Genomic DNA, 26,428 nt, shown 5'->3' with positions numbered 1-26,428 from the left:
TTTCAAGCCCCCATTGTTTCTTGAATCGTTGTAAAGTTTTGTGTAAACTACAAAAACCTACACCTTTGTTTCTCAAATAAATTGTGTTTAAGCTTTAAAAGTAATTAACTAAACGCAAAAAAGGAATATTAAATGTATTTCAATGTTTTTCAAGGCAAACAAGTCAGCTTTTTTTATTTATTTTTATTACGACCCAACGGTCAGAAAAATTATTTGGCCGCCACAAAAAATGGTGTACGTTAAAGTTGTATTTTTTTGCATGAGGCCATTGCGTCGCTTTCCACTTTCCAGTTTTCAGTTTTGCTGCAAACTTAGTTTGAAAAAAGAAATTTCGTGGGTTATTTTTTCAGAAATTGTTTGTTGTTGTTAGATGTTTTAATTGATTATACCTCAATTACCTTGTTTTATGACGATTTACTTTCGTTACTGTCTAAATATATTTAGAAGACGGTACATTGAAATAAACTTTGGTGTTTTTTTGTTTCATTACAGGACTTACCGGTAGTCATTTGTCTCAAATCGAATCAGCTTTTGTAAACAATTATTGCTAGTTTTCTTGAAGCAAATACCAAATGGTAGTTAAGTTAAAAACCACAATATAGATTCGAAAATGAAGGCAAAACACAATCCACGAGTGTTTTTTGACATCGACATTGACGCACAACCAGGTACGATTTATTACTCTTTGTTATTATTATAAACCGACGGTACTTCATAATATTGAAATTTCTTATTTAGCTGGCAGAATTGTGTTCGAACTGTTTGCTGACAAGTGTCCAAAAACTTGTGAGAACTTCAGATGTTTGTGCACAGGTAACTAAACCATATTTGTTCAATTTGTTAAATAAAAAATACATAATTTGTTGTATATTTCATTAACTGATGTATCCCAAAATGTTTAGTGCAACTTAAGGGTACATTGTATTTTTGTAATTTCAGCATCCATACAAGTTAACAAATTTATTTTATTGTTGTTTGTTACTTCCATCTATGTTTGTAATATAAATGTAGAACCTGTTACAAATATTCCAACTTTAAAATGATCCAGAGTAGCCAGCTATTCTACCACATACCTATCTAATAGCAGACTTCTCTGTATCAGCACATTCGTTACATGTATATCAATTGATAATGATAGTTTCACCTGATAGTTTCAGTGGTGTGCCATACAATCAACCAAATTTCTAGTGTCTTCCTATGATATGGTATTTACCCAAATGTAAGCAAATCAAACTGTGCCTTACAAGTAGAGTTCCTTCTCGAGAAATTCTCTAGAAATCTCGAAAAAATCGAGTCTCGATTCTTGAGAAATAAATATAAATTTCTCGAGAAAAATTACATCACATATCTTAAACAAAAAGTAAATGCGACACCTCTTATTGCATGTATTTTTCGTTTCAACTTGCCTCTAGAGCGGACTGGGCACATAACTTTCTTATATTGCTTCCGAAACAGCGATTTTTAGTTTGCGTTGCCGATAAACTTTCACCTTTTCCAGGCAGTAGTCACACCTGGTTGCGTAAGATCTATAACAGTCGCTTCGTTTTTTGCTGGTTTGCTAGCGAATCACTACTTGCGATCACTTTTTTTTTTTTTTTTTTGTTAGAAAATCGGCTTAAATAAAAATTTTGAGACTCTCGAGATTCTTGAGAAATGGATTTTTAATTTCTCGTTTCTCGAGAAACGAAAAAGTCGAGAAATAGAGGAACCCTACTTTCAAGTGATTCAATGCAGTTAGTTTGTAAGACACAACATTTCTTTTAACTTTATGATACCACTAAAAAGTTTAGCCATTAGCAGTAATTTGGTACTTGATGACTACTGGTGTTAGCTCAACTTGTTACTGGAATGTAACTGATGTGTTTTAACTTCCCATAGGAGAAAAGGGTGAAGGTGCCACAACGGGCAAACCACTTCACTACAAGGGTGTGATATTCCATCGAGTTATTCATGATTTCATGTTGCAAGGAGGAGATTTTTCTGAAGGTATTTGTTAAATTAAAAAAAAAAACACTAATTACTAAACCGTTTTGTATTTTTGTCACATTATGCTATAGAACACTTTAAAATGCATCAGCAAACATTAGTTTTGTAGAAATCATCAATTTTCACCTTCTCTTTGGCAAACATAGTTTTTTCTATGATATGTTGTTACTTTATATCTATATTGTATCCAACATAACAGTTCATTAAATTCACTGTTTTTATTATTAATAAATTGACAAACCTTGATTTGATTTTGCAATGAATATTTTATAAACACAGATTCAAAAGTAGAAAACTATCAGACCTTGTTTCCAGCAAATTTGTGTTGTTGCTAAAAAATTAGCAATCACTTTGCATTGATAAAAAAAACAGTGACTGTTAAAGCTGTTTGCAATGACATGTATACATGTATATTTGTAATCAACCTGTTTTTGTAGCTTTACGGACATACATGTTTGCATGCATAATTACATTTTATATTATTTCATAAAAAATGTATACAACATAAATTATATATTTTAAATAAATTCAGGAATGACATAGGTAAGTGCACAAGGCTTAAAATCACTATCAATAAATTTATTTTTAAATTTATTGCAGGACGTTTAACGACAAGGGTAACATTTGTTAGTCTGTGTCCTATTGCTTGTCAAAGTTTATGTATTATGTTACAAAATGCGTTTGTGTATTTGTTGTTTTTATTTGTGACAACCTTTTGTAAATTGTTAATGTAGGAAATGGACGTGGAGGTGAAAGCATATATGGAGGCTATTTTGATGGTAAGTACAAGGTTTACAGTTACACAGTATGTATGGTTTTGAACATGAAAATAATTGCAAAGTTTCATTTCAAAAACCTTTCTTTTGCAGATGAATGTTTCAAAATCAACCATGACAAACCATTTCTGTTATCAATGGCAAACCGTGGTAAAAACACCAATGGTTCTCAATTTTTCATGTAAGTTAACAAATCTGTATGTAATAGTAGATCATAAGAGGTTTGGCAAACCAAACTGCTTTATACATAGATTGGTTTAATTTTAAAGCCAATATAATAGCCCAAATAGACATAAAAAGCATCATGCTTTATTATTCAAGCATTTCGGCAACTGCTTGTTCCATCATCAGTGATATGAGGGGCCACATCAGTTACACCCATTTATAACCACTTGAGCCACTAAAAGATTGTTTGAAAGGTGTAAAACAAGCGACATGTAAAAAAACGATAGATAAAAAGATGCAGCATTGATGTGAATTTGTAGCGCGTTGTAAACCACCTGAATTTGTAGTATAAAACTGTAAGGTGTATGAATGAGAAAGACACATAAAAGTTTATGTATATATTATCTTATCATGCAAATTAAACCGTTTCTATCTTTTCACAGAACGACCCAAGTTGCTCCACATTTGGATGGGTAAGTTTGATGCTAAACCATTATCTAACACAGTGGTTATTGTGCAACAAAAAACGCTTGGAGCAAGCCGGCTTTTACTTGTTTTGCAGTAAACATGTTGTGTTTGGTCGAGTTGTGGGTGGTGAAGCGGTTGTGAAACAAGTGGAATCTCAGAAAACTGACACCAACAGCAAACCACTGAAAGAGTGCAAAATTTCTCATTGTGGTGAACTGGTGCTGGCCTCCAAGCAAAAGAAACAAAGTATGTATCACACAAAAATTGTATGCAAGTTAATTGCATGTTTGCTTTTTTATAAAAATGCCAAAGCCCAAACCAACTTTTTTTACAAATGAGAACTTTAGGCCACTATACACTGAGCTGTTCATAAGTCTAGTGAGGAAAATAACTGCCCAAATAGACGTAACAAGCAATATGCTTCATTGTGCTCTTTCAGCAAATTCTCTTTCCATTGTTAGTTAATGTCTTTTTTTGTCATGTTCTATTTGGGCCATTATGTTCCTTTATAAACTATGGATGAAGCTGGGCATAATAGATAGAATAATGTTTATTACTGAACATATAAAATACTGTTGTTGCCCACTTTTGGTTAGTACGGTTGACATTGATCCTTGGGTGCAGAAAAACAGAAAGAGTCTGTTTCCACTGATGATTCAGCACAGTCGTCAGCAGCTGAATCAGACTCAGAAGATGAAAAGACTAAAAAGAAAAAGAAGAAACGAAAGCACAAGAAGGAAAAAAAGAAGCACAAAAAGAAACACAAGAAAGCTAAAGAGTAGGTTATTCACATAGTTTCACAGTTTTTACTAGTGTTACCAGGGTTATGATTTTGTTTCGTTTTTGGCATGGGGTTTGTATTGTATTGTATTACTTTTGAAACCAGGCATGAAAATGACACAATGGCTGCAAAAACCTCAGGGTTGAATATACGCCAAAGCAAAAATAAATTTGTACATTAAAGGACATAACATAAGATGCAGTAGTTGCACCCTTAACACTACATTAAAAACAGTAAGGAACGAAATTGAAAAAGGAATTATAACAAAACAAAAACACACACATTTATTTATGCATACACTGTACAACACAAGTAAGAATAACAACACAATCTAAAGTTGTTCTGAGTGAACAACTGCATGTTAATATCATGTGTTTCAGATTGCGCTTTTGGGACAGGCCACATTACTCTCTGTTTTTCCGATTTTACTTGTATTTGACAAGCACTTAATGTACAGTAAATTTGGCCTAGTGTTTGATTTACTTTGTAGTTGCACTTTTTGGGCTACGTTTCAGCAGAGTTGTGCATTTTGAGAATTGAACCTGGCTTTGAGGACTGGTTTCTACCAAAAAGTGATAAAATGTATTCATTCATTTATTGAAAACTTTGTGCTGTGTATTTTGAATTGGAGATAATTGACAAACTGGTATTTACAGATCTGAAGATGAACCTGGAGAAACTGAGCCTACTCCATACAGCTCTATCACCCCTGAGGAGGTGCCTGAGATCCCAGAAAACAAGTTTCTTCAGAGATCAACCCCTCATGAGTGAGATATAAAGTGTTTTAGCAGCTATTTAAACTTGAAAAAAAGACCAAATTTTTTTTCCCCGGATGTATTTTTGTTGTTTCGTTTTCTTGTACATGCTTTTTGCTATTGCGCTTGACCGTTTTTAATTTGCAAAATTTGTTGTTCTATTTGCAGGACATCAGATGTAACTCCTGATGATAGGAAATCAAGGCAGTGGACAACAAGATCAGGACGAAAAATCAAGGGCCGTGGTGCATTGGTAAGTTTCAGTGATGAAAGTATAGTAAAGATCAGTTAATCCAGATCTTCGCCTAATTCAGACAAAACTTGAGATACAAATGATTTGTAATGTGGTAAAACTTTAACTAATCAACATCGGTTAGTCAAATTTTTCGCCTAATTTGGACAAAACTGGAGGTACAAATGATTTGTAATGTGGTAGGACTTGAACTAATCAGCATCGGTTAATGCTCTTCGCCTAATCCAGACAAATTTTTGGGTCCAAACATTATCCGAGGTGTACTGTATAATACATTGTGTATTTTTATGGGTCCCCTTCCCTGAAGGGGACACATATTGTTTTTGTCCGTATTTTTTTTTCTTTTTTCTGTCAAACGCTGGTTTGTAACGCTCGTTTGGTCAAGAAAGCGTGCTTCAAATTTGGACAGATGTTAGTTATTAATCGGAGTTTGGTCCCCGTGAAATTTGACCCCGAATGACCCAGCAGTTCACCCACAGACCCCCAAAACGTAAAATTTTTAAACGCTCGTTTGTAACGCTCGTTTGGTCAAGAAAGCATGCTTCAAATTTGGACAGATGTTAGTTATTAATCCGAGTTTGGTCTCCGTGAAATTTGACCCCGAATGACCCAGCGGTTCACCCACAGACCCCCAAAACGTAAAATTTTTAAACGCTCGTTTGTAACGCTGTTTTGGTGAAGAAAGAGTGCTTCAAATTGATTCAAATTTGGACATATGTTAGTTATTAATCTGAACTTGATTTTCCAGAAGTTTGACCCCGAATGACCCAGCGGTACACCCACAGGCCCCCGAAATGTAAATGTGTCTAACGCTCGTTTGGTCAAGAAAGACACTGTGGGCAGAAGTCCCAAGAGAGTACGTTTATGAATAATAGGGCAGAGCGGGAGGGCTCAGCTTGACGTCGGACAGGCGTTTTACGAGACGTTGTTTCGGTGATTAGAAATCAGCTGTTTTGCACAGCAATGCTATGTCGTTTTATTAAGTTATCACTCGCATTTTCAGTTTTGGCAAAGGTTTCACACATATGACGTGATTTAAACCTAATAAGCGTGCTTCGGTTTTGTATATGTCAAGCAAAACTTTGTTAATCAAACTAAATATGAAAAAATAAACTTGACTTTTTTGCAAGATAAATGTTTGCACCCTAAAAGGTTACTACAGGTCAATGGTACTCGTTTCGCGAAACAAAGTTAAATGAAAAACAATTTGTTATGTATAAACTTGCAGCAAATCGAGTTTTAATTTAAAGTGTCTGTAACACAACTGTTACAGCTTTCTAGAAAAAAAATGTGTTTAAAACCCGACCTTGGGCGACAATATCTGGGTCAAAGCAAGAGATTAAATTGAAAGTATTTGTTTCGTTCTTTTTTAATGTTTTTGTTATTATACGACAATAATAGTGCAAAAAAATACAAACAAAATTTTTTATTGTTGGGTTAATGCTTTCTAAAAATTTGTTGTTAAGGATTTAAAAATCACCGCAACATTTGTTTACCGTAAATCCGCACAAACACGCGTGTGGGGACCCATTAGTTTTTGTTTACAAAAACAATCATATGTGTAGATCAAATGATGTGTATAGTAAATTGGTAAATATCGTATAGAATATATAAAATGGAAGTATATCAGAAAGCCACCATTCTAGTTTCTATGGTCTTTTATGTAAATAATTTTTTAAAGCTAGAGGTCTAAACTTCCTCTTTTTACTTTACAGAGATATCGAACTCCTCCTCGCTCACGATCTAGATCCAGAAGTCCGCGATACCGTGGACGTTTTGGTTCAAGGTCCAGGCGAGATCGCACAGGCAGCGAAACTCCACCCCACTGGAGGGAGGCAGAGCGTGGGCAGCGTCGCATGGAAAATCAGAAGAAATCATCCGGTGATGAGGAAACTGGTCGGTGGAGACAAACCTCGCCATCAGCAATGGACAAAGACAGGTCACTTAGTGCTGATAAAAATGATAGACCTGCTAGAAAACCTAGAGACCATACTGAAAGTAGCTCCCGACGGGATACTTTGCAAGAACGCTTTACTAGCTCCAAAGAAGGCAAAGAGGATGATAAGAGTGCTGTCAGAAATGGGAGGGTCCAAAGGCGCTCAAGGGAGCGTAAAATGAGCAATGGTCATAGGTATGATAGGGATAGGGATAGGGCAAGGCACAATGGGTTGGGTGATGATCGCAGCAGAGAAAATCGTAGGGAAAGGAACAGAAGTCGTGAAAGACATCGCAGTCGTGATGAAGAGCATTCTCACCGGAATAATGACAGTGAAATGAAATCCAAAGCAGGTAAAAATGATGAACAAAAGTCTGAATCAAAACCGGAAGTTAATAAAGAGGAGAGAAGCAAGACCAAAAATGTGGATGCTGCCTCTGACAGCTACTCGGACAGTGACATTGAAGTAAAGAAAGAATACAACACTTCCAATTTGCTTGTGTCTAACTTTAGTTCACCGAGTGCAAGCGAGAATGAAAAGGAAAAAGATACTGAGAAACTGGAGGATATGAATGTTGTAGAAGATGAAATTGTTGAAGAGGAGGTCATGGAAGAAGATGTTGCTATTGAAGAAAACCCAGAAACCTCACAAAATCCACAACATGCTGAAATATCAGAAGAAAAAGTTGAGGTTGGTTCCGAAAAAAATGAAAAAAGTCCTGCCAATGAATCTCAGGAAGATTACAAGCAGCAAGAAATTGAAAATAACATAGAGGAGCCTACTGAAGAGAAGCAAGATGCTACCACTATTGGAAACGAGATCGCTGCTATGGAGTCAATTCAGGATGAAGTTGTACTGTTAAATGTTACTGAAACATTGGGAGATCATCATGAAAAGGAGGGTGTGGATATTGGCCAGGAAACTGATAAAAAACCAAGTGAAGATACTGCAGTTGCCATGAACATTAGTGAGGGACAAAAAACTGCTGAAACTGCAAACATTGAATCATCGGAAGCAAAAAAACAAACATCTGAAAAAACAGATAGTAAAGCTTCACCTGATAAAAAAGTCTCTAAGTCAGACAAGCGGAGTCGATCAAGAGACCGTAGAAGTATATCACGGAAACGAAGTCGTTCACATGGTAGACGTCATTCCTCTCGAGACCGTGATAGAAGAAATCGATCTCGGGATCATAGAAGAAGTCGGTCGAGAGAGAGACGAAGATCTAGAGATCGCCGTAGTAGATCCAGGGACAGACGAAGAAATTATTCATCTAGAGATCGCCGAAGAAGTCGATCTCGAGACAGGAGACGCAGTAGGTCAAGAAATCGAAGAAGCAGCAGGTCAAGAGACAGACGTGGAAGTAGGTCTAGAGATCGGCGTAGAAGCCGCTCCAGGGAACGGCGCAGAAGTCGATCAAGGGACCGGCATGGGAGCAGGTCAAGAGATCGCAAAAGGAGTAGATCTCGTGATCGTGCTCGTCATGGCCGTCGCAGTCGATCAAGAAGCCTGCGACGACGTTCCAGAAGCCGATCCAAAGACCGCCGTGCAAAGTTTACTTCTGACAAAAAAACTGACAAGAACTCTAAAGATGACAGCTCCTCCTCAAGTAGCTCTTCAGATGAGGATTCACCTCCAGCCAAACGAGCCAATCAAGCATCATCCTCTTCCTCAAGTTCTTCAGAGTCAAGTTAGATGAAAAAGAATGGTGCTGTGTGAAAAAATTAGGCAGCAAAAAGAGTTTGAAGCCAGAATGTCTGGGCTAATATTTTCAACGAAAGCAATTCTGTAAATGCATAATTTCAGAATCTGATTGGGGAGGGCCTGTAGTACCTATGACCATAGCTCTCTCCAATTTAAAAAAAGATAGGAAAAAAATTGATTTATGTGTATGTTCTTTGTGTTAGGATAAGTTTTAATTTTGTAATTCATTGTAGCTTGTTTTTTGAGTTAAGTTTTGATGAAAAGTGTGGTAAGTGTGTAGATCTACTCCTAGTAGTATTTGGACATGCTATGACAATAAAACTGTCTAACTTCTGTTTTTGTTTTGTTTTCTTCCCTGCAAAATCATTTTCTTTGTTTGGAATGTGGCAAGCCAATTCGAAAGCAAACTTGGTGGCAACAATGATCTTTTTATGTGTGTCCTTGTTTTTACAACTCAAAATTACAGCTCATGGTCCTGTATTAAAGTAGTAAGCGTTCCCAATGCCATTGTAAAGATGTAAATAAATTTCTTGAACTTTTAGTCAATTTTATTTTATGCACATTAAAAGTTACTGTGGAATGGCGAAGAACAAAACATTGGTAAGTTACTCTATATTTCTGCCATAGACGTTTATGCCAGGCCCATGGTAAATCTCTCACAAAGTTTTGCTTAAACAGGTTTGCAAGATTTTTGACACAGGTAAGCCTTACAGTTGCAGTAGAAATTGTTAAGTAACTATTTTGTGCATTGTTTACATTGTTGCCACCTTGCTTGTTTTTCAATTTACCAAAATATTTTTTTCTGCCTTACATTCCAGCAAAGAAAATGTTTTGCACAAGGTTTTGCTGCAAAGGTAAGATCTGGGTGTGAATTTCCAATTATTAGAAAGTTTCTAACACTAAAACAGTCTGGACATAATTTGAAGTCCTTGTTGATCACTTTTCCCTTCCATTGCATGCTATGTGAGCTTGGAATGGACTCTGTCATGACCAATGTGTTAATTTTCAGGCGTAAATACAAATCATGGCAAAGTGATGATGAGATTTCTGATAATGACAACAGATTAGATGGCCGATGGTCTGATGGTCATGATACTCCAAAAAAGTAAGTAAAATTTTATACTTATGATGCAAAATTGATTGATAGCATGGCAATGGCAGTTTTCAATATCTAATTTATAAAATATATGTAGGTATATGTAGAGGTTCACATTTTGTACAGGTTTGGCAAGAAGCAACATCACAAAACAATTATGCCAATCCAAATCTGATAAGTTTCGCAATTCTAACCTTGTTTAGTTTTAAATGGTGCTCATAGCACATAAATAGAATGATATTCTTTTGGCCTTCATATAGAATCTATTTCAAAACTTTTGCAGCCAAATGTAAATTAGTGCTAGGATGTCAAAGGTGGATGTCAAATCCTATTTAACCTTGAAATTGAATTTCTGAAAATTGATATACATACTAACATCAAATTTTACATTGCCAATGATTTTTAATTAAAAACTACATTGAAATTTCAAACCCTGTAATATTTTTTTGTAGAAAATCCAGGCAATCAAAAGCAACTTCCTTTGTCAGTAAAGATGATGCAAGGTGTGATTTTTGTAAAAATATAATTTTCTTGTCTAAACAGTGAAAACAACATTTCAATCATAATGAACAATTTTCCATTATCTTTTACAGCCAAGGTCTTGGTGATGATTACTTTGGACCAGCTCCATCGCATACACCTATGTCTGTGACACCAGTTAAAACCAAGCGCAAGAAAAAGAATAAACACAAGAAAAAACGATCATCTGAGGATAAAATGAAAAAAGAATTATTGCCATCAGAGAACACAGAAACAGTTTTAAAATCAAGTTTCAATGTTGAAAGCAAAAATGGAGAAATTCAAACAAATGCATCGACAGAATCTCAAGTAAAATTTTTCTCTTAGTTTGGTGTTTCTTAATGTTAAGTAGTTTTGTATGTCAATTTTTTACAAGGTAGTAATGCATGAAAGGGCAAAGGGTGGTATCAATACTGTTGTGTTCGCAATTGTGCATAATATATGTATTTGGACATAAGATTAACACAAATCATTGGTTAATCTATTTTCCAAAACTGATTGATTTGTTTTTTGGTGGTCATGAATTTGACCCTGTGGAACAAATGCTAAAAATTAAAATTTAAAATTATAGATATATAATGAACATAAATTCATAACTTGGATCGACCCTAAAACAACAAATAGATATTGTGATGTAATTGCTTTCTTTATGTTACAAAGCATTCTGAACAACCACATATTTTTGTTCTATTGCATGTGGTTGTAAAATGCCTAATGTTTAAAAAGCAAGGCAATGTAATATGCAATTAATCGGGAAAAAATTGTGTGGGTGGATTGACATTATGGTGAAGCTTATTCTTTGCAGTTGAAAGCTTCTTCTTTTTTGGTTTCTATCAATGTTTATTTATTGTTTAGCCACCGGAGAAAACGGAGACTTCTGTGGATGTGGTTAAATCAGAAATGTCACCTAGTGCAATGCTAAAAAGCAAATGGGACAGCTCTGAAAGTGATATGCCTGAAGATGGTCTTGAATCAAAAGGTATTGTAACAGAACTTGTATTTATTGATGAAATTACAAAGTAGTGTAACCGATTAATATGGATCACGGTCCCGAACCAAGCATGTTGGAGTCATACATAGTTGTTGACCAAAAGTTGGTTGCAGTTACATTATACATATTCCAATTTCCACCTATAACTAGCAAAGTTTGGCAACCAAAAAGGTCAAACTCAGACAGCAATACAGCTTTGAACAATATTATAGATAATCTGTTGTTCTATCATACGTGTTTGACATAGTAACAGCCTTGGTATTGATCACACAAAAAAGATCCTGTCAGCCCAATTAAGCCTTTCATCTTATTAAACATGGCACCTGTAAAGTGTTTTAGTTCAGGAAATCCTAAGCCCTTGGGTCAATCGTGGGATGAATTTTTTGGTGCATTTGTGGTTGTGGAACTTATGACAGATATTGAATGGTTGCTTAAAACATGTTCTATTAAATGATTAAATGGTTGTTTAAAACATGCTCAATATATGATACACGAATATGTCTGTCCGTGGTGAAGCATGGAGTGAATAATACGGAAAAAATGACCCGAGTTGTACACCTCTGCCTTTGTGGATTTTTCAGGACTATATCATTACCATAAAATTCAAACCTTACACTTGCAGTTTTAGTCCGTGTTCGCACATTTAATTCATTTATTTTCAAACAGATGGAAATATGTCCACAGGAGTGTCCAACACACCTACTCTGTCTCCAGATGGAGGAAAAGTTTTAAGTGGTGTTGTGGGAATGGAAAAACTTTTGGCCCTAAAGTCTGTAAGAACCTTAGTTTAAAGATTGTCATTTTTTTCTTTATTTGCCGCACAAGAATATAACTAAATGTGTTGTATATTAAATTCCTATTTTTATGTTTTTAGAAACATCTAAAACGAAAGCGCAAGAAATCCAAACAAGAAAAATCAAAATCCAAGGACAAAAATAGAAAAAGTATGTTGGTTTTAAAATAATTGCTCACTTAGAAAAGTTTCGTTGCAAGGAATTAACAAACCAAGTTGTTGTTACAGAAAATAGCAAAGCAACAACATCAGACAAAGAAATAAGGTATGGAACTGTTGTTGTAAAAAAAAAATATTTTTATAAATTTATTTTTACATAACTAAAATGCAGGTCATTTATTTTTACCAATAAATCATACTTTTACATGTTAACTAGAAGTCCTGTAACAAAAAGACACAGATCTCAAAAGAAGCAAACATACACTGGCAGTGGAAAAGATGGTTTAAAAGAGTTTGACAAACAAGATCCACAAAAAACAAAAAGTTCCTCAAGATCAAAAAGGTATTTTACATTATTAATGTTCTCAACTGCATTTAGTCCAGTAAGCCTCAATTAATCCAAACCCGTTCGGACCAAAAATTGTCTGGATTAGGGAATATCCTGATATAACTGATGTCGATTTAGTTCAAATTTTACCACACTTCAAGTCATTTGTACCTTGAGTTTTGTCTGAATAAGGTGAAGATCCGGTTTAATCGAATCCTGGTGTAACCAAGGTTTACTGTGTATCCATTTCTCTTAAACAATATTGAAGAAGCGTTTCATTCACCCGGTTCCATATGTAACAAATTTGTCATTCTATTGGTGTAATGCTAAACAACATACTAGTTGTTTTTCAAGAATTTTTGCTGATGAAGAATTTTTGCTGATGTTTTGTATTTTTGCTGATGTTTCGCCCACCAGAACGGTATGGCTTCTTCAGAGCAATGAATGATATATTGTGAGCACACAAGCAAAAACGCTGCTCTTGTGCAATACAGTGCCGGCAAAAAAAATCTTTACATTTGGTTGCAAAAAAAAAACTTTACATGTAAATTTTGCATAAGTTCAACTGTTTGGCTACACTTCGCCGCAAAGCCATTGCTCTGCGTGCCTAATGTTGCTTTACAGCTTCGTGAATAGTAAGATCGGTGAAATCACACAATATTTTTTATTTTCCTAAAGTTTCAAGGTCTGACAAAATTTTATTCAAACACTAAAATGGGTCGAAAGAAGATGCAAATGGAAGAAAAACCTTATGCCTTGACTTTGTTAGAGAATGGAGATTCTGCGATTGCTGTAGCCAGAGATATTGGGGGTCTCAAAAGAGGCAATTTATCAATAAAAAGGTCAGCGGCGTAATTGCCACACGGGATGGTTCAGAAGAGAAAGTCAGGTTCTGGCGCACCTAAGAAGACTTCGCCAATTACGGATAAGCTTTTGAAGTGTGAAGTAACCTCATATCCATCTATAACCGCCGTTGAATTACAAAAAAATGCACCCTGAGCTTCTCCACAACGTTTTAAACAGGACAATCGTCATCGATTTTAGAAGGATCTTAAGCTACCATGTCGCCAGGCAGCAAAGAAGCCCATGCTCAGTGCAGCAATCAAAGAATCTCCCTTCTTTAACAAAGTCAAGGCACAAGATTTTTCTTCCATTTGCATCTTTTTTCGACCCATTTTAGTGCTTGAAAATTTTTTTGCAAGACCTTAAAATTTTGGGAAAATAAAAAATATTGTGTGATTTCACCGACCTTACTATTCACGAAGCTGTAAAGCAACATTAGGCACGCAGAGCAATGGCTTTGCGGCGAAGTGAAGCCAAACAGTAGCTTATGACATAACTAGAAGCGTTTTTGCAACACAATGCTTTTGGCGGAAACAGTAAGCTAAGAACTTTTGCAGAATTTACATGTGAAGTTTTTTTTTTGCCGACCGAATGTAAAGATTTTTTTTGCCGGCACTGTATATCATCCATTTAACATACTTAAACACGGGTGATATTACTTTATTTGATATTTTAGGAAGAGCAGTGAGAGGAGTGATAATTTTGAATGGAACAGGAAAAGGTCATACTCTTCAAGATCTACATCTTCTCGATCTAGCTATTCAACGCATAGGAAAAGGTGATGCTTTTGTATTGAATGTGTAAACAAAATGAAAAAAACTGAAATCTCAATGTAAGATATGTCATAAACAGAAGTGATAGCAGTGGTTCATTTGACTCTGAACATTCAAGAAGTCGCAGTGCTTACAGTAGCAAAAACTCTATTTCTTCAAGATCAAACAGGTATTACGATTCGGTAGAGCTACTAACACCATACCTCACAGTAGGCCAACATTTAGCTAATTTTCGATATATGGCATAAAGAGCTAAATTATTTATTTAGTGACTAAAGAGGGGTTGGGAAATAAGTTTTTGAAAATTTTACATTAGTTACTAAGTTCTTTTACTAGTTTTATTGAATTTTTAATGCTAATACCTTACCCCGGCCGCAATAGCCCTAACCATGAGCATTTTTTATATATACTGTTTTAAATGTGAAAAGTGCTCTTAGCGCCACCTATCAAAAATTGGATAAATGTGGGTCTCCCATGAGGTATGTTGTTGGTAAGTATTCCTCACGATTCAGGAAAACTGTGTTAAAAATTAGTGATGTACCTGAGTTTTGGTTTGCTGAAACATGTCTATCGAGTATGCTGTTTTGCCCATGAACTTTAGTGTATGAAAGAATTGACTAACTTCAATATCACCAATTTAAAACATCATACATTAACTAATTGTTGTATTTAGCTAACACAAGCCATGTGGTTTGCAAAATGTTGGATGTTTTGTTCTACTGACTCATACTATTTTGTGGTGTCATAAAAGGGTTCAATTGCATCAACCATGGTTTAGTTAAAAACAATTCATCACGAAATAGATTTTTTTTCAGCCTGATTAGACCAAAATAAATTAACCGTGTAGTTCAGTGGTTCTTAAACTTTTTTGACCGCGACCCAAATCTGAGTTATATGAACATCTCACGACCCAAGCTCCAAACAACAAAAAATATATTTTCTTCTAATATGCATGAAAAAAGACGCAGACAGCCAGTTGTAGTACACAGTACTAAGAAACAATGATTAATTAGAAACTAATGATTGATTTATTGTAGCGTGTTTTATTAAATGGAAATTTTTCTTTCATAAATCTTCAATGCACGGCTCTATTTTTCATTCAAGAGACCACTTGATATTTATATTCAGTAAAAGGTCTGTGATTCGACTTTTAACTGTCCTGTTCGACAACGAAACGGACTGCAATTTCGAGGCCACGTCGTCGCCGCATAGCATGCCTAAATAGCTGCAGGCTTAACGAGGTCGATTCGTTCGACAACAGTACATAACACAACACACATCGTGGCTTTGCAGCATGATCGTTGATAGAAGTGAATCCCAAATCTAAACATGTTTCCTTGTACGAATACTTGTCCTATTATTCTCCTTGTTACGACGTCACAATCGCCATGTGCGTGACAGTAAAGTTGGAAGCCTATTGTCGTCTGTATATAGTAATGCATGGTTCATTTTAATGTAAAACGTGGTCGAGTGAGTTGACTTTGCTACTGCATTAAGTAAATTTGTTTGTGTTTACTTAATGCAGTAATAGTTCGTTCAGAATTGAATCACTATAGCGCGACCCATTTTTTGACCCTGCGCGACCCATGTTTGGGTCGCGACCCATACTTTGAGAACCACTGGTGTAGTTAAAGCTTTGGTTGCCTCCAGATTTTGAGGTAGATTCAGTGACTCATCAATGTACAATTTAAAAAGAAATATCTTACAACAGAATTTGAAAAGAATTTGTCATATTTAGTCAGGTTTTTGTTAAACATCAATTCATATATTGCTGTGCAGATCTGGTAGCAAGCATCACACTGATTCATCAAGAACTAGTAGGAGTAACTCCATGTCATCAAATGCTTCTAGTAGGTCCAGTGGTTCTGTTCAAAATGTTCAAACCAAACCAGGTAAGCTTTTTAAATATGGTTTCATACAGTGAATACCTGTTGCTTTGAAATATTCTTTCTTAGATAGTGGAGAGTTTAAGCATTGGATATTTTGATTTTAAAAAATTGACATGTTGTATGTTGCTTTCTAGTATTGGACATGTTTGATTCATCACCAACTTTTTGTCATATCAAGCAAACAAAGCATAAAGCTATCAAACAAAAGAAAAGTCGGGAAAAAAAGAATGGTAAATAACTTGTTTTACTAATAAGCTTGGCATCCTCTCAAAGCATGGGTCACCAGACTTTTTCCACTCACTTAACCGGAGCGATTTTTATAAGGGCGCCAAGATATGGTCTTTCATCTTTCTACAATCCCATTTAAAATGTGGTGATGCGACTGTTAAATTGTATAGGTTGTCTCATCTTACTAGCAAAGCTTGTAGTCTTGTATGTAACGTAACAAACCGGCTTTGGGTCAATCCTGGGCGTTATAATCCTTAGAAACTAGGTAATAATAATTGTACATATCGTGACAGGGAAATTTTGGTACAAAGTAGATTTGTTACAAGTTATCAAAATGATTTGGCGAACCATAAAATGTAGTCGAGGGCCGGATGAAATGACCTCAAGGGCTGGATCTAACTCGCGGGTCGAAGTTTTGTGACTCCTGCCCTAAAACAGAAATATTTTTTGATTGATAAAACATACAAAAAACATTCCAGTAGTCTGTAATGACATTTCACTTACATAACAAAAATATAACGTTTCTATCTGTGTAGAAGCAGCCCGGTCCAAAAAGGGGAAGAAAAACAAGGAAGATAAGGTGTTGTCCTGGCAACCACCTCTGGAGTTTGGCGAGGAAGAGGAAGCAGATGAAATTGTCCTAAAGAAAGATCGATCAAAACAAACAGTCAAAGAAAAGGAGAGTTCCCTGGCTGATGTGCCTGACAAAGAAGGTGAACTAAATTTTAAAAAAGTTTTTAAAATTTTGTTTACAAATCACTTGAGGTAAATGTAAATCCAGTGACATTTTTCAAGTTTATTTGTAGCATGTAAGTTGTTGTTACTTGATTACCATAAAATAATGCAACTAGTTTGTGGCACCATTTTTTACAAATGTTTGTTTGCAGATATGCAATTTGAACACAAAGACAATTCGCCTATGGAGGTAACAATTGGTTTGCAATTTTTTTGTGAAATCATACTTAGGCTGACTAAACTCACTATCCAAGAGTTCTCGGTCTTTATGTATGTCTTAAACCTACACACACTAACTCTCATCATTTTAAATATCTTTTCATAAAAATGTTACTTTAAAAGGCAAAGCTTGTTCTTTCAGTTGAGCACAACATTGGCTTTTGACAGGTTTCGGACCAACCAGAATGGCCATTTTCATCACAAAACACTGATGAACCAAGCCCCGAAAACCACCAACGAACACGGCCATATGAATTTTCATCCAGCAATTCTATTCCTAATACTGATCCATCTGTCGAAATTCCTAATGCTGTTTCACCAGAAGCACAAAATAATAAATCACCAGACATTGATGATATCGACCGCATGTTGTCTCTTGGTGAAGAACCTGTAGCCTTAAAATCAAACAGATCTAAACTGGAATTACGGAAGCGAATTTCCTTGCTTCAAAAAGTTGGTTTAAAGCAGAACCTGAAGGAAGCAATTGCTGGTAAGATGGTGGATCTTTTTCATTGGCTTTTTCCATATACATTGTGGCGATTCCAGCCACTAGTCAGCAACGACAGCAATTTGCCAAACATTTTTTGTGGAATTAGGAAATAGGTTACAGTGTTAATAAAAAAAAACCAACATACTACAGCTTTTAATTAAAAGAATTTCAATCAGGTTGACTAAAAATTATCTGTAATGAGTTTTAAAATTTAAAATATTTTTTACTAAAAATATATGTACTCATATATTACAATTAGTCAGGTAATCTACTTTGCACCCAAATGTAAAAAATAATTGATGAAAGTATTTAACATTTCAGCAAACACCTCTTCCAAACCAAAAGAGAAAACTGAAGTCAACAATAATGAAGTAATTGGAACCAAAAAGAACTCAGCAAAAGATACATCAGGCCAAGTTCAAGAAGTAAAAGTGCTTACCAACAGCAATCCTGAAGCCCAAACTATGCAAACAGGGTTTGGGTTTATGCCAAAGTTTCAACCAAAGCAAGAAGCTCCTTCTAGTGTCAAGGAGGAACCTATGGAAGTATCACCGGTGCGAGATGTCCATGGAATCTGGTCTGATGAAGACACTGACAACTTGCATCGAGGTGATCAATCCAAAACTAACAGTGCCACAAAAGTCTGCAAAGTTGCTAAAGAATCTGTGGGTGAGCAGGTCACTGATGTAAAAGATGAGATTGAAAGTGAAGATGATGGTGAATTACTTGTTCATGGCAGTGCACCCGCTGCCAAAAAACCTATTGTCTTTAATATAAAACTTGCCACACCACAGCCGGAAACAATTCCTATTGGTTCCAAACCTAAGAAGAAGAAAAGCAAAAAACATAAGAAACAAAAAAGCAACAAACCCTCCCATGAGAAAACTGAACCTGAGAAACAACTTGAGCAACCTAAGGCTGTCGCAACAACAGCAGCAGCACCAGTGCAATCTGCTCCTACAGTAACTCAACAAGCACAAACGTCTATGACAAATGCAATGTATATGCGACAACAAATGTCAATGTACCAACAGCAACAGTATTACCATCCCATGTATCAACAATACATGCATCCCTACCATATGCAATATTCCATGCATAACCCCTACATGCATTATGGCACTCGGCCACCACCACTTCCATCTGGTGGCCAAGAATACAATCCACCAATGCCAGTTAACCAAGATCCACCACCATTGCCAGCAGAGGGTAGGTAGTAAAACATAGAATAAAACTTTATGTTGAGGGTGGCCTACTCTGTTTGGATACTTGCTAGGCACCTAAATGTTGAAAAGAACATAAATCAGTGCCTTTAAGTATGCATCTAAAGTCAGTGGTCGGTTTTAACATTGAAACTAAACTGTGTTTCCATTAGGAACTGAATTTGGTGCCAGACATGTGCTATATTAAAAATGAAATTAGTCCCTCTGAATCTTAAGGCTTAGACAAAATTGTTAATGACATAAAGAACCATAGTTTATGAGCATAGAACCATATTTATTTGGTCAAATAGCACATTTTGTTATGTGGTAAATTGATAGTCATTTTTTCAATGTAATAAGATAAAATATTCTTCACATATGGAACTGACTTTTGTTGGTTGAAAGCTGAATTTGTTTTACTTTATTTCAGATGAACGACCTCCAGAACCTATAGCAGGTTTGTAGATTGACATATTCTATCACCCTAGTTTGCTTCTAAAGCTTCTTTACCTAAATCATGTATTTATTCAGATGCCAAGCGACTTAATGATGCTGTCATGGCAGCCATGCTTTCCACTGATTTGACTGATGAGAAACTGAAAAAAATATTTAACAGTTCAAAGTAAGTTAAGATAAGCATTGCTTTGTCAGATATCATGCAACATGTTGAAATTTCAAAGTATGACCTAAACCAAGTTGAAACGTTACTAATTGCAGGCCTAGTGAGACACAACATGCTTTCAATGTTTACCTATTGTTTTTCTAAACTGATTGTGTTATAGTACCAATTTTTAAGTTTTGCGTTACATTGCTGCTGTTTGCCCACTTTTAGTAGTCTAAATTTAATTTTTTGTTGATGTAAAACAATTTCTAAACAATATAACGTATTTGATACCCTTGCCTTAATTTTACGAAAGCATAACAATATTATCATTGATATAATTCTTGAGTCAAGAAACGTTTTGATCTTTCAAGTTTTATCTTTATTTTTTAGTGAAGAGCCTCCACTTCCGTCTCCTGCATCCTCAAGAACGCCAACCCCTGTTCGGAACAGGAGGCGAAAAGATAAGAAGAGATCTCGCAGAAGACGAAGCTCATCTGCATCTTCATATTCAAGCTCTCGTTCAAGAAGTTACAGAAGCGGGTTTGTAGTCTTACTATTTGATAAGAAGAAGTGATTTGAGTTAGAAACTTTATGACATGTTAGCTTTGTATGTCTTGTATTAAGTCAGATTCTTTGCAAATTTTTAGCTACATGTGTGTTCTCTTCTTTTTTTGTGAAAAATCTTGCAGAGGTTTAATATCTGTTTAATTGCATTTTTTGAATAAATTAAATGAGGTTGGAAGTTGTTTTCGCCGTGAATCAAAACTTGGCGAGTTAAACATGTTATTTATTCATTTCTTGTATTAGGTCGGATTCTTCGGACGATTCTAGTTACAGCCGCGGCCGTTCACGCCGCAGAAAACACAAACGACGTTCAGGAAGATCGCGTTCCTATAGCGACCGAAGCAGGTATGCGTCAACGTCGTGATTACGTTGTTTGACGTATTTATTTGGCAAAACATGATGTTCGTTTTCAGTTTCTCAAATATTTATACACAATAAACCTTTGTCGCTTTGATTTAGATACTGTTTTCATACGCAATAAACTTACCCCCTCAAAAAATCGTTGTTTTGACCGTGTGGCCACTTGCGTGACTTTGCAATCTGTTTAGTCGGAGTTGGTGTTAAGTACATTTGGCTTACTTTATATGGGTTTGCATGTTAACTTTTCAAAAAAAATTATGTTTAACATTATTCACTTATTTGTTATTCTAATTGAATTAGAAATAGTGTAAGTTGGTTTGCAATATTGGATTGTTATTTATTTGTGTTTGTTCAAACAGAAGCTCTTCTTACTACTCATCCGGCCGATCTAGAAGCAGAACATCTCGTCGCCACTGTTCAAGATCTTTTAGTTACGATTCATCGACGTCTTCTACGTCGTTAAGGTAAAACTGTGTACAAGACTTATCTGGTCGTTTCAGGCTTAAACTTGTCTTTCTCCAAATTGGCAAAGAGTTCTATTGCAAATGCGTAACTTTAAAATTGCACGTGGCCCGCGGCTGTTATATCAAATTGTGTTGCGTATGACCCGCCTTAGTTTGGATGAAGTTTTGGGGTTCTGGCGATTTGCGACTTCGCGCAAAAGCTTTTTGCAACGTATGCACGGTGCTGACGCAACAAAATCCCACAATTTCCTTTGATCCCATATATTTATGTTCTAGTTCTACGGTTTAAAACTTCGCAAAAAACCTTGGCCTGTGGGCGTCTTTACCTGATAAAAATTGCCTATTAAAAAAGTTTGACATCCTTACCCTGTGGTATGGCTCTAAAATTAAGCTTTTAAATACCCAAAGCACACAATGGCCCGGTAGTTTTCAAACCTGTTTGCCGTGTTCGTTTTTTACCTATCAGAAGCGCTTTGAAAATCATCACACATGTAAATGCAAAAAACAAAAATTGGTTGCCTAATGAACATAAGGTCGAAGAAGGTTGATATCCTCAGTTGTTTACTTGATCTTCTTCAACTTTTACCAGCTCACGTGATCGCTCCTCCTCCTGGTCCACTGGCAGTGACCTTGACCGCCCGTGTCGTCACTACCGACGTCAGCAAGAAAGGTACTGTGACGTCATACTGGCGTATTGCTTTCAATAAAAAAAATACTTTATACATTCAGAATGCGGGGCCATTCGGCAAAAAGTTCCAACCACCACAGTAGTAGCGAAAGTGATGCGCGTTCTTGGAGTTCAAGAAGTCCGGGACGGTAAGAAAGTTCTGTTATAAAAAGTCAACAACTGATGCTGGTCTCGTCATGTGCCGAAGTTCGTTTTACGAGTTGCTAGAGACGTAAACATTTTTTACGCATCGTATGTGTTCAAAAATGTTCCATGCACTTCAGATTCTCAAAATACACAGCTACAAATTTCGCAACTGGTGTATATAACCAGGCGATGTGCTTCCAATTTTATATATCGTAAAAATGTCTATATTTGTTCAAAGAACGTGAAATACTTCTAAACTGTCAAAGTATTTTTGACGTAATTATATAATGAGCGTCACAAACGTAGTAAAACTAGAAACGGATTTACAAACTACCTTTGTCAAATACAAAATTGTCATACACCTTCGTATTGCAAGCGTCTTAAGCCAGGAATGCATAACCTTTTTGCTATGACGGCCGCATCGCAGATACTTATTTTACCAACCGCCGTCAAGTGTTTTTTGTTTTAAAATTGGTAAATTACTGATGTAAAGAATTTTAAAGACGCCAGAAAAGTCAAGATTAATTTCTAACTTGACGCACAGATTTAGATGCACAGTCTAGCGATCAGTCTTAACTGTTCACGCCTGTGGCACCTATTTTTCAAATTGTTTAAACACAATAGGCGTACAAAAAGTCGTAACGCATACGGCTACTCGGCTGGTAATACTCTTCCCAGTACCACAAAATCTGTTTTGCGCAATTTTAAAATCAAAATATTTAGCAAAAGAATTTTGTTTACGTCACGGCTGCTAGTAACTTAACTGTATGGTAATAAAGATGTTCATGGCCGCACAAACTCGTCTCTGCGGTCGCATGTGGCCACATCTGAAAATCGCTGCTATATATGTTTATCACTCATCGCCTCACAAACTTGTTTTTATCAGATCCCGCAGACGCGATTCTCGGAGTTGGTCTCGTTCAGTTTCTCGTTCCAGTTATTATAGTGATTAAGAATTACACACGATTGTTCGATGCAATCATAGATGAAGTTATGAACTTCCCGTCTTTGTCATCCAAAATCTTCATGCAATTTTGTTGTACTGTAATGTTGTCAGCAGCAAACGCTGTATTGTGCTCGTTCATGATATGTTTCAGTGGTGCATTTTCGTTTTCGCTTTCTTGACACATAAATATCAAAAATAAATAAAACGAGTCATCTATTATTTGCATTGGTTAGAAAAAGTTTGGTAAGTATAGTCCATGCAAATTGAAAAATGTTAGTGGGAAATCGTACAGGGCTTGAATTGTTTAACAAAAGCAGACAGAATGTTTGATGATTTTTGTTATGGTGTAAAGTTTTTATACTTTTTAAAAAATCATTCATTTAACTCGGTGTGCACTTTTGTTTTTGACGAATTCCATCCTTAACAATTACAATTTTTTCCCTCACCAATATACTAACTTACAATAGATAAACATACAAGATCATGTAAAATTAGGTCTTTATCAACTTCTCTGGCAATTTTCTCAGAGTTCCAAGTGTCTATTTACAAACCGCATGAAAAAGTTAATTCCTTCCTTGGCAGGAATTCCTCCCCGGTTGGGAACCATTGATTTAACTCATAACCAATGCCTACACAATAGCAGAAGCTTGTTTTGTTCCTCTAACATTGTGCAATTAGTGCAGTTTTGGAAATGCCCAACGCAGGCATTACCTCACTATGTCCTGTGTAATATTTTCAATCACGTCATATTTTTCCCCATCGTCAAAACTTGCACCAAACACGTGAAGGGTCGAAACACAGTTTATCCACAATTCAAAGTCCAATATTCTTTCTAAAGGCCCTGTGTCCATCTCGTGCTTTTACTTGAGCCATTCCTATGCAAACAATATTACTTGTTCTAAAAATAACAAATATCGACGCAAATTTGGGTCTTCGAACACATCGTTGTCATCGCTGCTAAGGGGTTGAAAAGGTTGGTGGTCAATCATTAATCTGTTTACGTTTGAATCGTTCCAAAACGCAATATTGAATGATAGTCATTGTACGGTGCGGTCACTTTCGGTAAATTCATTTTATCTGTGCTTTTAGCTACACCCACGCCTTAAGTCGTTGCAGTCTGTTTTCAATTTAAAAATATATTAACATAATAGGAAACCCTTTGCCTAATCGATGAAAGAATACAATGATAATCTTTATATGCTACTGTCCTTGATAATCGCTTTGATTTCTCGCTAATCTGACTATAGGGAGTGTAGATAAAACCAGGCGCTTTTATTTTGTGTTGTAAGCCAATCTTACATCACTGTGGCAGCACCCACGCTGCACCACTTTACGCGTCACATCTATTTTCCATCCGGTTTTTGGTGTTCTGAAATGCGCAGCGAAAAGACTGTGTCATATACCCAGTGGTGCAATATAGATCAGCACAGTGCATCAGGCAATATCATGTGATGCCGCAGCCAATCTCTTATAAACCTGATTGCAAATTGATGTCTGGTAGTTGAAGGTAACGACAAAGAAGACAGTTAACAATGTCAGTGCAAATGCAAGAAAATGCGACAACTGTCGTTGGAGTAACTGCTCCTCCAAAGTTTGAGCAAATAGACTTAATTATCGCTCTTTCAGTAAACGGCGTTTTACTGACCTGGACTTTATGGCTGGTCATTTCTGTTCTTGTCTATGGAATTCGCACCAAGAGATTTATTCGTCGCTCTTCGAACGATTTTAACGGTGGAATTGTATTCACCTTTGCTCTGTTGTCTATAATCTTGCTTGCAGCGCGAATAACATCGACTATTCTGCTTGTCGTGGTGCCGCCGTATTTTCCCAACGACTGGCCCACATGCGGGGTGCTCTACGATGTTACAGTAACACTTTATGTTGTAGCCTTAGTGCCCGTGTATTTATTACTCTGGCTTAGACAGCGGGTTCTATACAGCCACCCAACGATGTCCCAGCTGCACAGTAAGGGTATGCGTTTTTTGAGTTGGTCCAGTTTAGCATTCTTAATAGGGGCTGCTATTGTGCTGGTCACCCTTTTTGCATATCCAGACAACATTGGTCCTGGATATTATGGATGCGTTGTGACAGAGGTTGGCTCTTCTATAGTACCAAATGTCCTAACTGCCTCAACTCTGGTATTGGGTCAGTCTATGTTGTTGGCTCTTTTTATTATACCACTACGGGCGCAGAGCATGTCCACAAAACGAGCCACGAGCGTTAACATTCGAAGCAGAAGGTTTTCTACAAGATTCATTCATTCTATGAGAAGAGTCACAAGTCGTGTAGTTTACCATACCGGAGCAGCTAGGGATACCGCAGTCAATACAACGGAATTTATTGAAGTAAACGGAACTTCGAACACAAGCAAAGGGTCGGGTGACCGAGCAACGCAAAGTAGTTCGACGGTTCAGCCAGCAAAAGCAGTGCAAAAGAAAAGGCGTTCAGTCGATAGAATACGCCGAGTTCTGTTTCGATCTGTATTTTTTGGTGCCATTTGTATGGTGTCAGATGTGGCTACTTTGGGATTGGTCACGTTTGCATTTAAAAACACTTACCCGAAAAATATTCCTTTTGTGATATATGACCTTAGTCTTTTCGTGAACGTAATGAGTGTGATATTTTCCTTCGACAACTACCAAGCAATGATTGTGTCTCCTTGTTTCGGAACCAAGCGAGTGAAAAAGGCTGTTACTGAACTGTCGTCTCGTCAGCAATCTGGAGGATCGGAAAACGGATAAATTGTCTTGTTTTTGTATATTTTTCACGGGGTTTGAACCCAGGACGCCGTTTTTATGTCTGGCGCACTCGACGATTTGGCAATAAGTTCCTTCCTTTGCTTTGTGTTACTTGTTTGGCTGATTTTTAGTGACACATGCGGTGAGTTTTTGTTTGTTGGTCGACACAAAGGTGACTATTACAAAGTGCCGTACTTCGATGTTTCCTACTCGTTTAGTTGTCCCGATGCCTACTGAAATGGATTTTTATGACTGTGCGACGCTTAGCCCACCTCGTTTAATAGCTGAAATATAGTGTCTTCCTTTGTGCTGTTGTGTCCTTTCGACTTTATTTAAAACATAAGCTACCTTATTGGCAGTTCAAACTGCTGTGCTTGTATTAAGGTGTTGATTTGCACACAAAAGTTACTTTGGGCACTCGTAAAAATTACTCCCTTTTTTTAAGATTTCTACTGTGTATTTTTTGCTACATTTGTTGTGTGCATTATAATAGATCGTTAAAGCATGTTTTTTTATTATTTTTTATCGCAGTAAAACATGGGTTGAATGTTTTAAAATATAAAAAGTTAATTCAAAACAATATTTGGTTGCCTCAATCCACCCAAGTCTATTGACCTGTCAGAAACTTTATACGAGTCCTTAATAGTCAGACCTTTGATGATGTTAGCCTATAATTTGCAAAATACACAAACAATGACAGAGATTGCCAAACGTAGTCACACATTGGTTAAAAATACAAACAAAGACAGCCATGCAAACACAATGATATTGGCTAAAAATACAGACAATTTGACAGCGATAGTAATGTTGTGTTTATAAAGTGACTATATATAAGTAACCTGACTCTA

At 36.3% G+C, this 26,428-nt stretch overlaps 2 protein-coding genes across 2 annotated transcripts; both read left to right on the top strand.

Moving 5' to 3' along the window:
• The first annotated feature begins 469 nt into the window (after positions 1–469).
• LOC145217529 (uncharacterized) lies at positions 470–23,058 on the top strand. Its single transcript, XM_080084791.1, has 35 exons — positions 470–668; positions 739–813; positions 1,879–1,986; positions 2,721–2,765; positions 2,856–2,943; positions 3,371–3,400; positions 3,490–3,641; positions 4,020–4,173; positions 4,833–4,943; positions 5,100–5,184; positions 6,900–7,123; positions 9,835–9,930; positions 10,374–10,424; positions 10,515–10,749; positions 11,296–11,419; positions 12,098–12,204; positions 12,306–12,375; positions 12,453–12,489; positions 12,601–12,726; positions 14,231–14,332; positions 14,407–14,496; positions 16,107–16,219; positions 16,351–16,446; positions 16,981–17,157; positions 17,332–17,369; positions 17,567–17,888; positions 18,210–19,097; positions 19,521–19,547; positions 19,622–19,712; positions 20,085–20,234; positions 20,502–20,603; positions 20,978–21,082; positions 21,672–21,752; positions 21,812–21,898; positions 22,783–23,058. Exons 1-35 carry the CDS (start codon positions 611–613, stop codon positions 22,847–22,849), a joined length of 4,512 nt encoding a protein of 1,503 aa, XP_079940917.1. The 5' UTR covers positions 470–610; the 3' UTR covers positions 22,850–23,058.
• Positions 23,059–24,374: 1,316 nt separating this feature from the next.
• On the top strand, positions 24,375–26,031 carry LOC145219842 (uncharacterized). The gene has a single exon (XM_080087150.1). It carries the CDS (start codon positions 24,375–24,377, stop codon positions 25,581–25,583), a length of 1,209 nt encoding a protein of 402 aa, XP_079943276.1. The 3' UTR covers positions 25,584–26,031.
• The last annotated feature ends 397 nt before the right edge of the window (positions 26,032–26,428 follow it).

This window comes from Phallusia mammillata, chromosome 3, assembly GCF_965637545.1.
Source record: "Phallusia mammillata chromosome 3, kaPhaMamm4.hap1.1, whole genome shotgun sequence".
Lineage (NCBI taxonomy): Eukaryota > Metazoa > Chordata > Ascidiacea > Phlebobranchia > Ascidiidae > Phallusia > Phallusia mammillata.
This window is presented reverse-complemented; position numbering and strand designations above follow the sequence as displayed.

What these genes read in the sequence shown, in the direction of transcription:
- LOC145217529 (XM_080084791.1), top strand. Translation starts at nt 611, where the DNA reads ATGAAGGCAAAACACAATCCACGAGTGTTTTTTGACATCGACATTGAC. An exon ending in AATGGTTCTCAATTTTTCAT is followed by an intron (nt 2,944 to 3,370) that starts GTAAGTTAACAA and finishes ATCTTTTCACAG; the next exon opens with AACGACCCAAGTTGCTCCAC. An exon ending in ACATCAGACAAAGAAATAAG is followed by an intron (nt 12,490 to 12,600) that starts GTATGGAACTGT and finishes CATGTTAACTAG; the next exon opens with AAGTCCTGTAACAAAAAGAC.
- LOC145219842 (XM_080087150.1), top strand. Translation starts at nt 24,375, where the DNA reads ATGTCAGTGCAAATGCAAGAAAATGCGACAACTGTCGTTGGAGTAACT.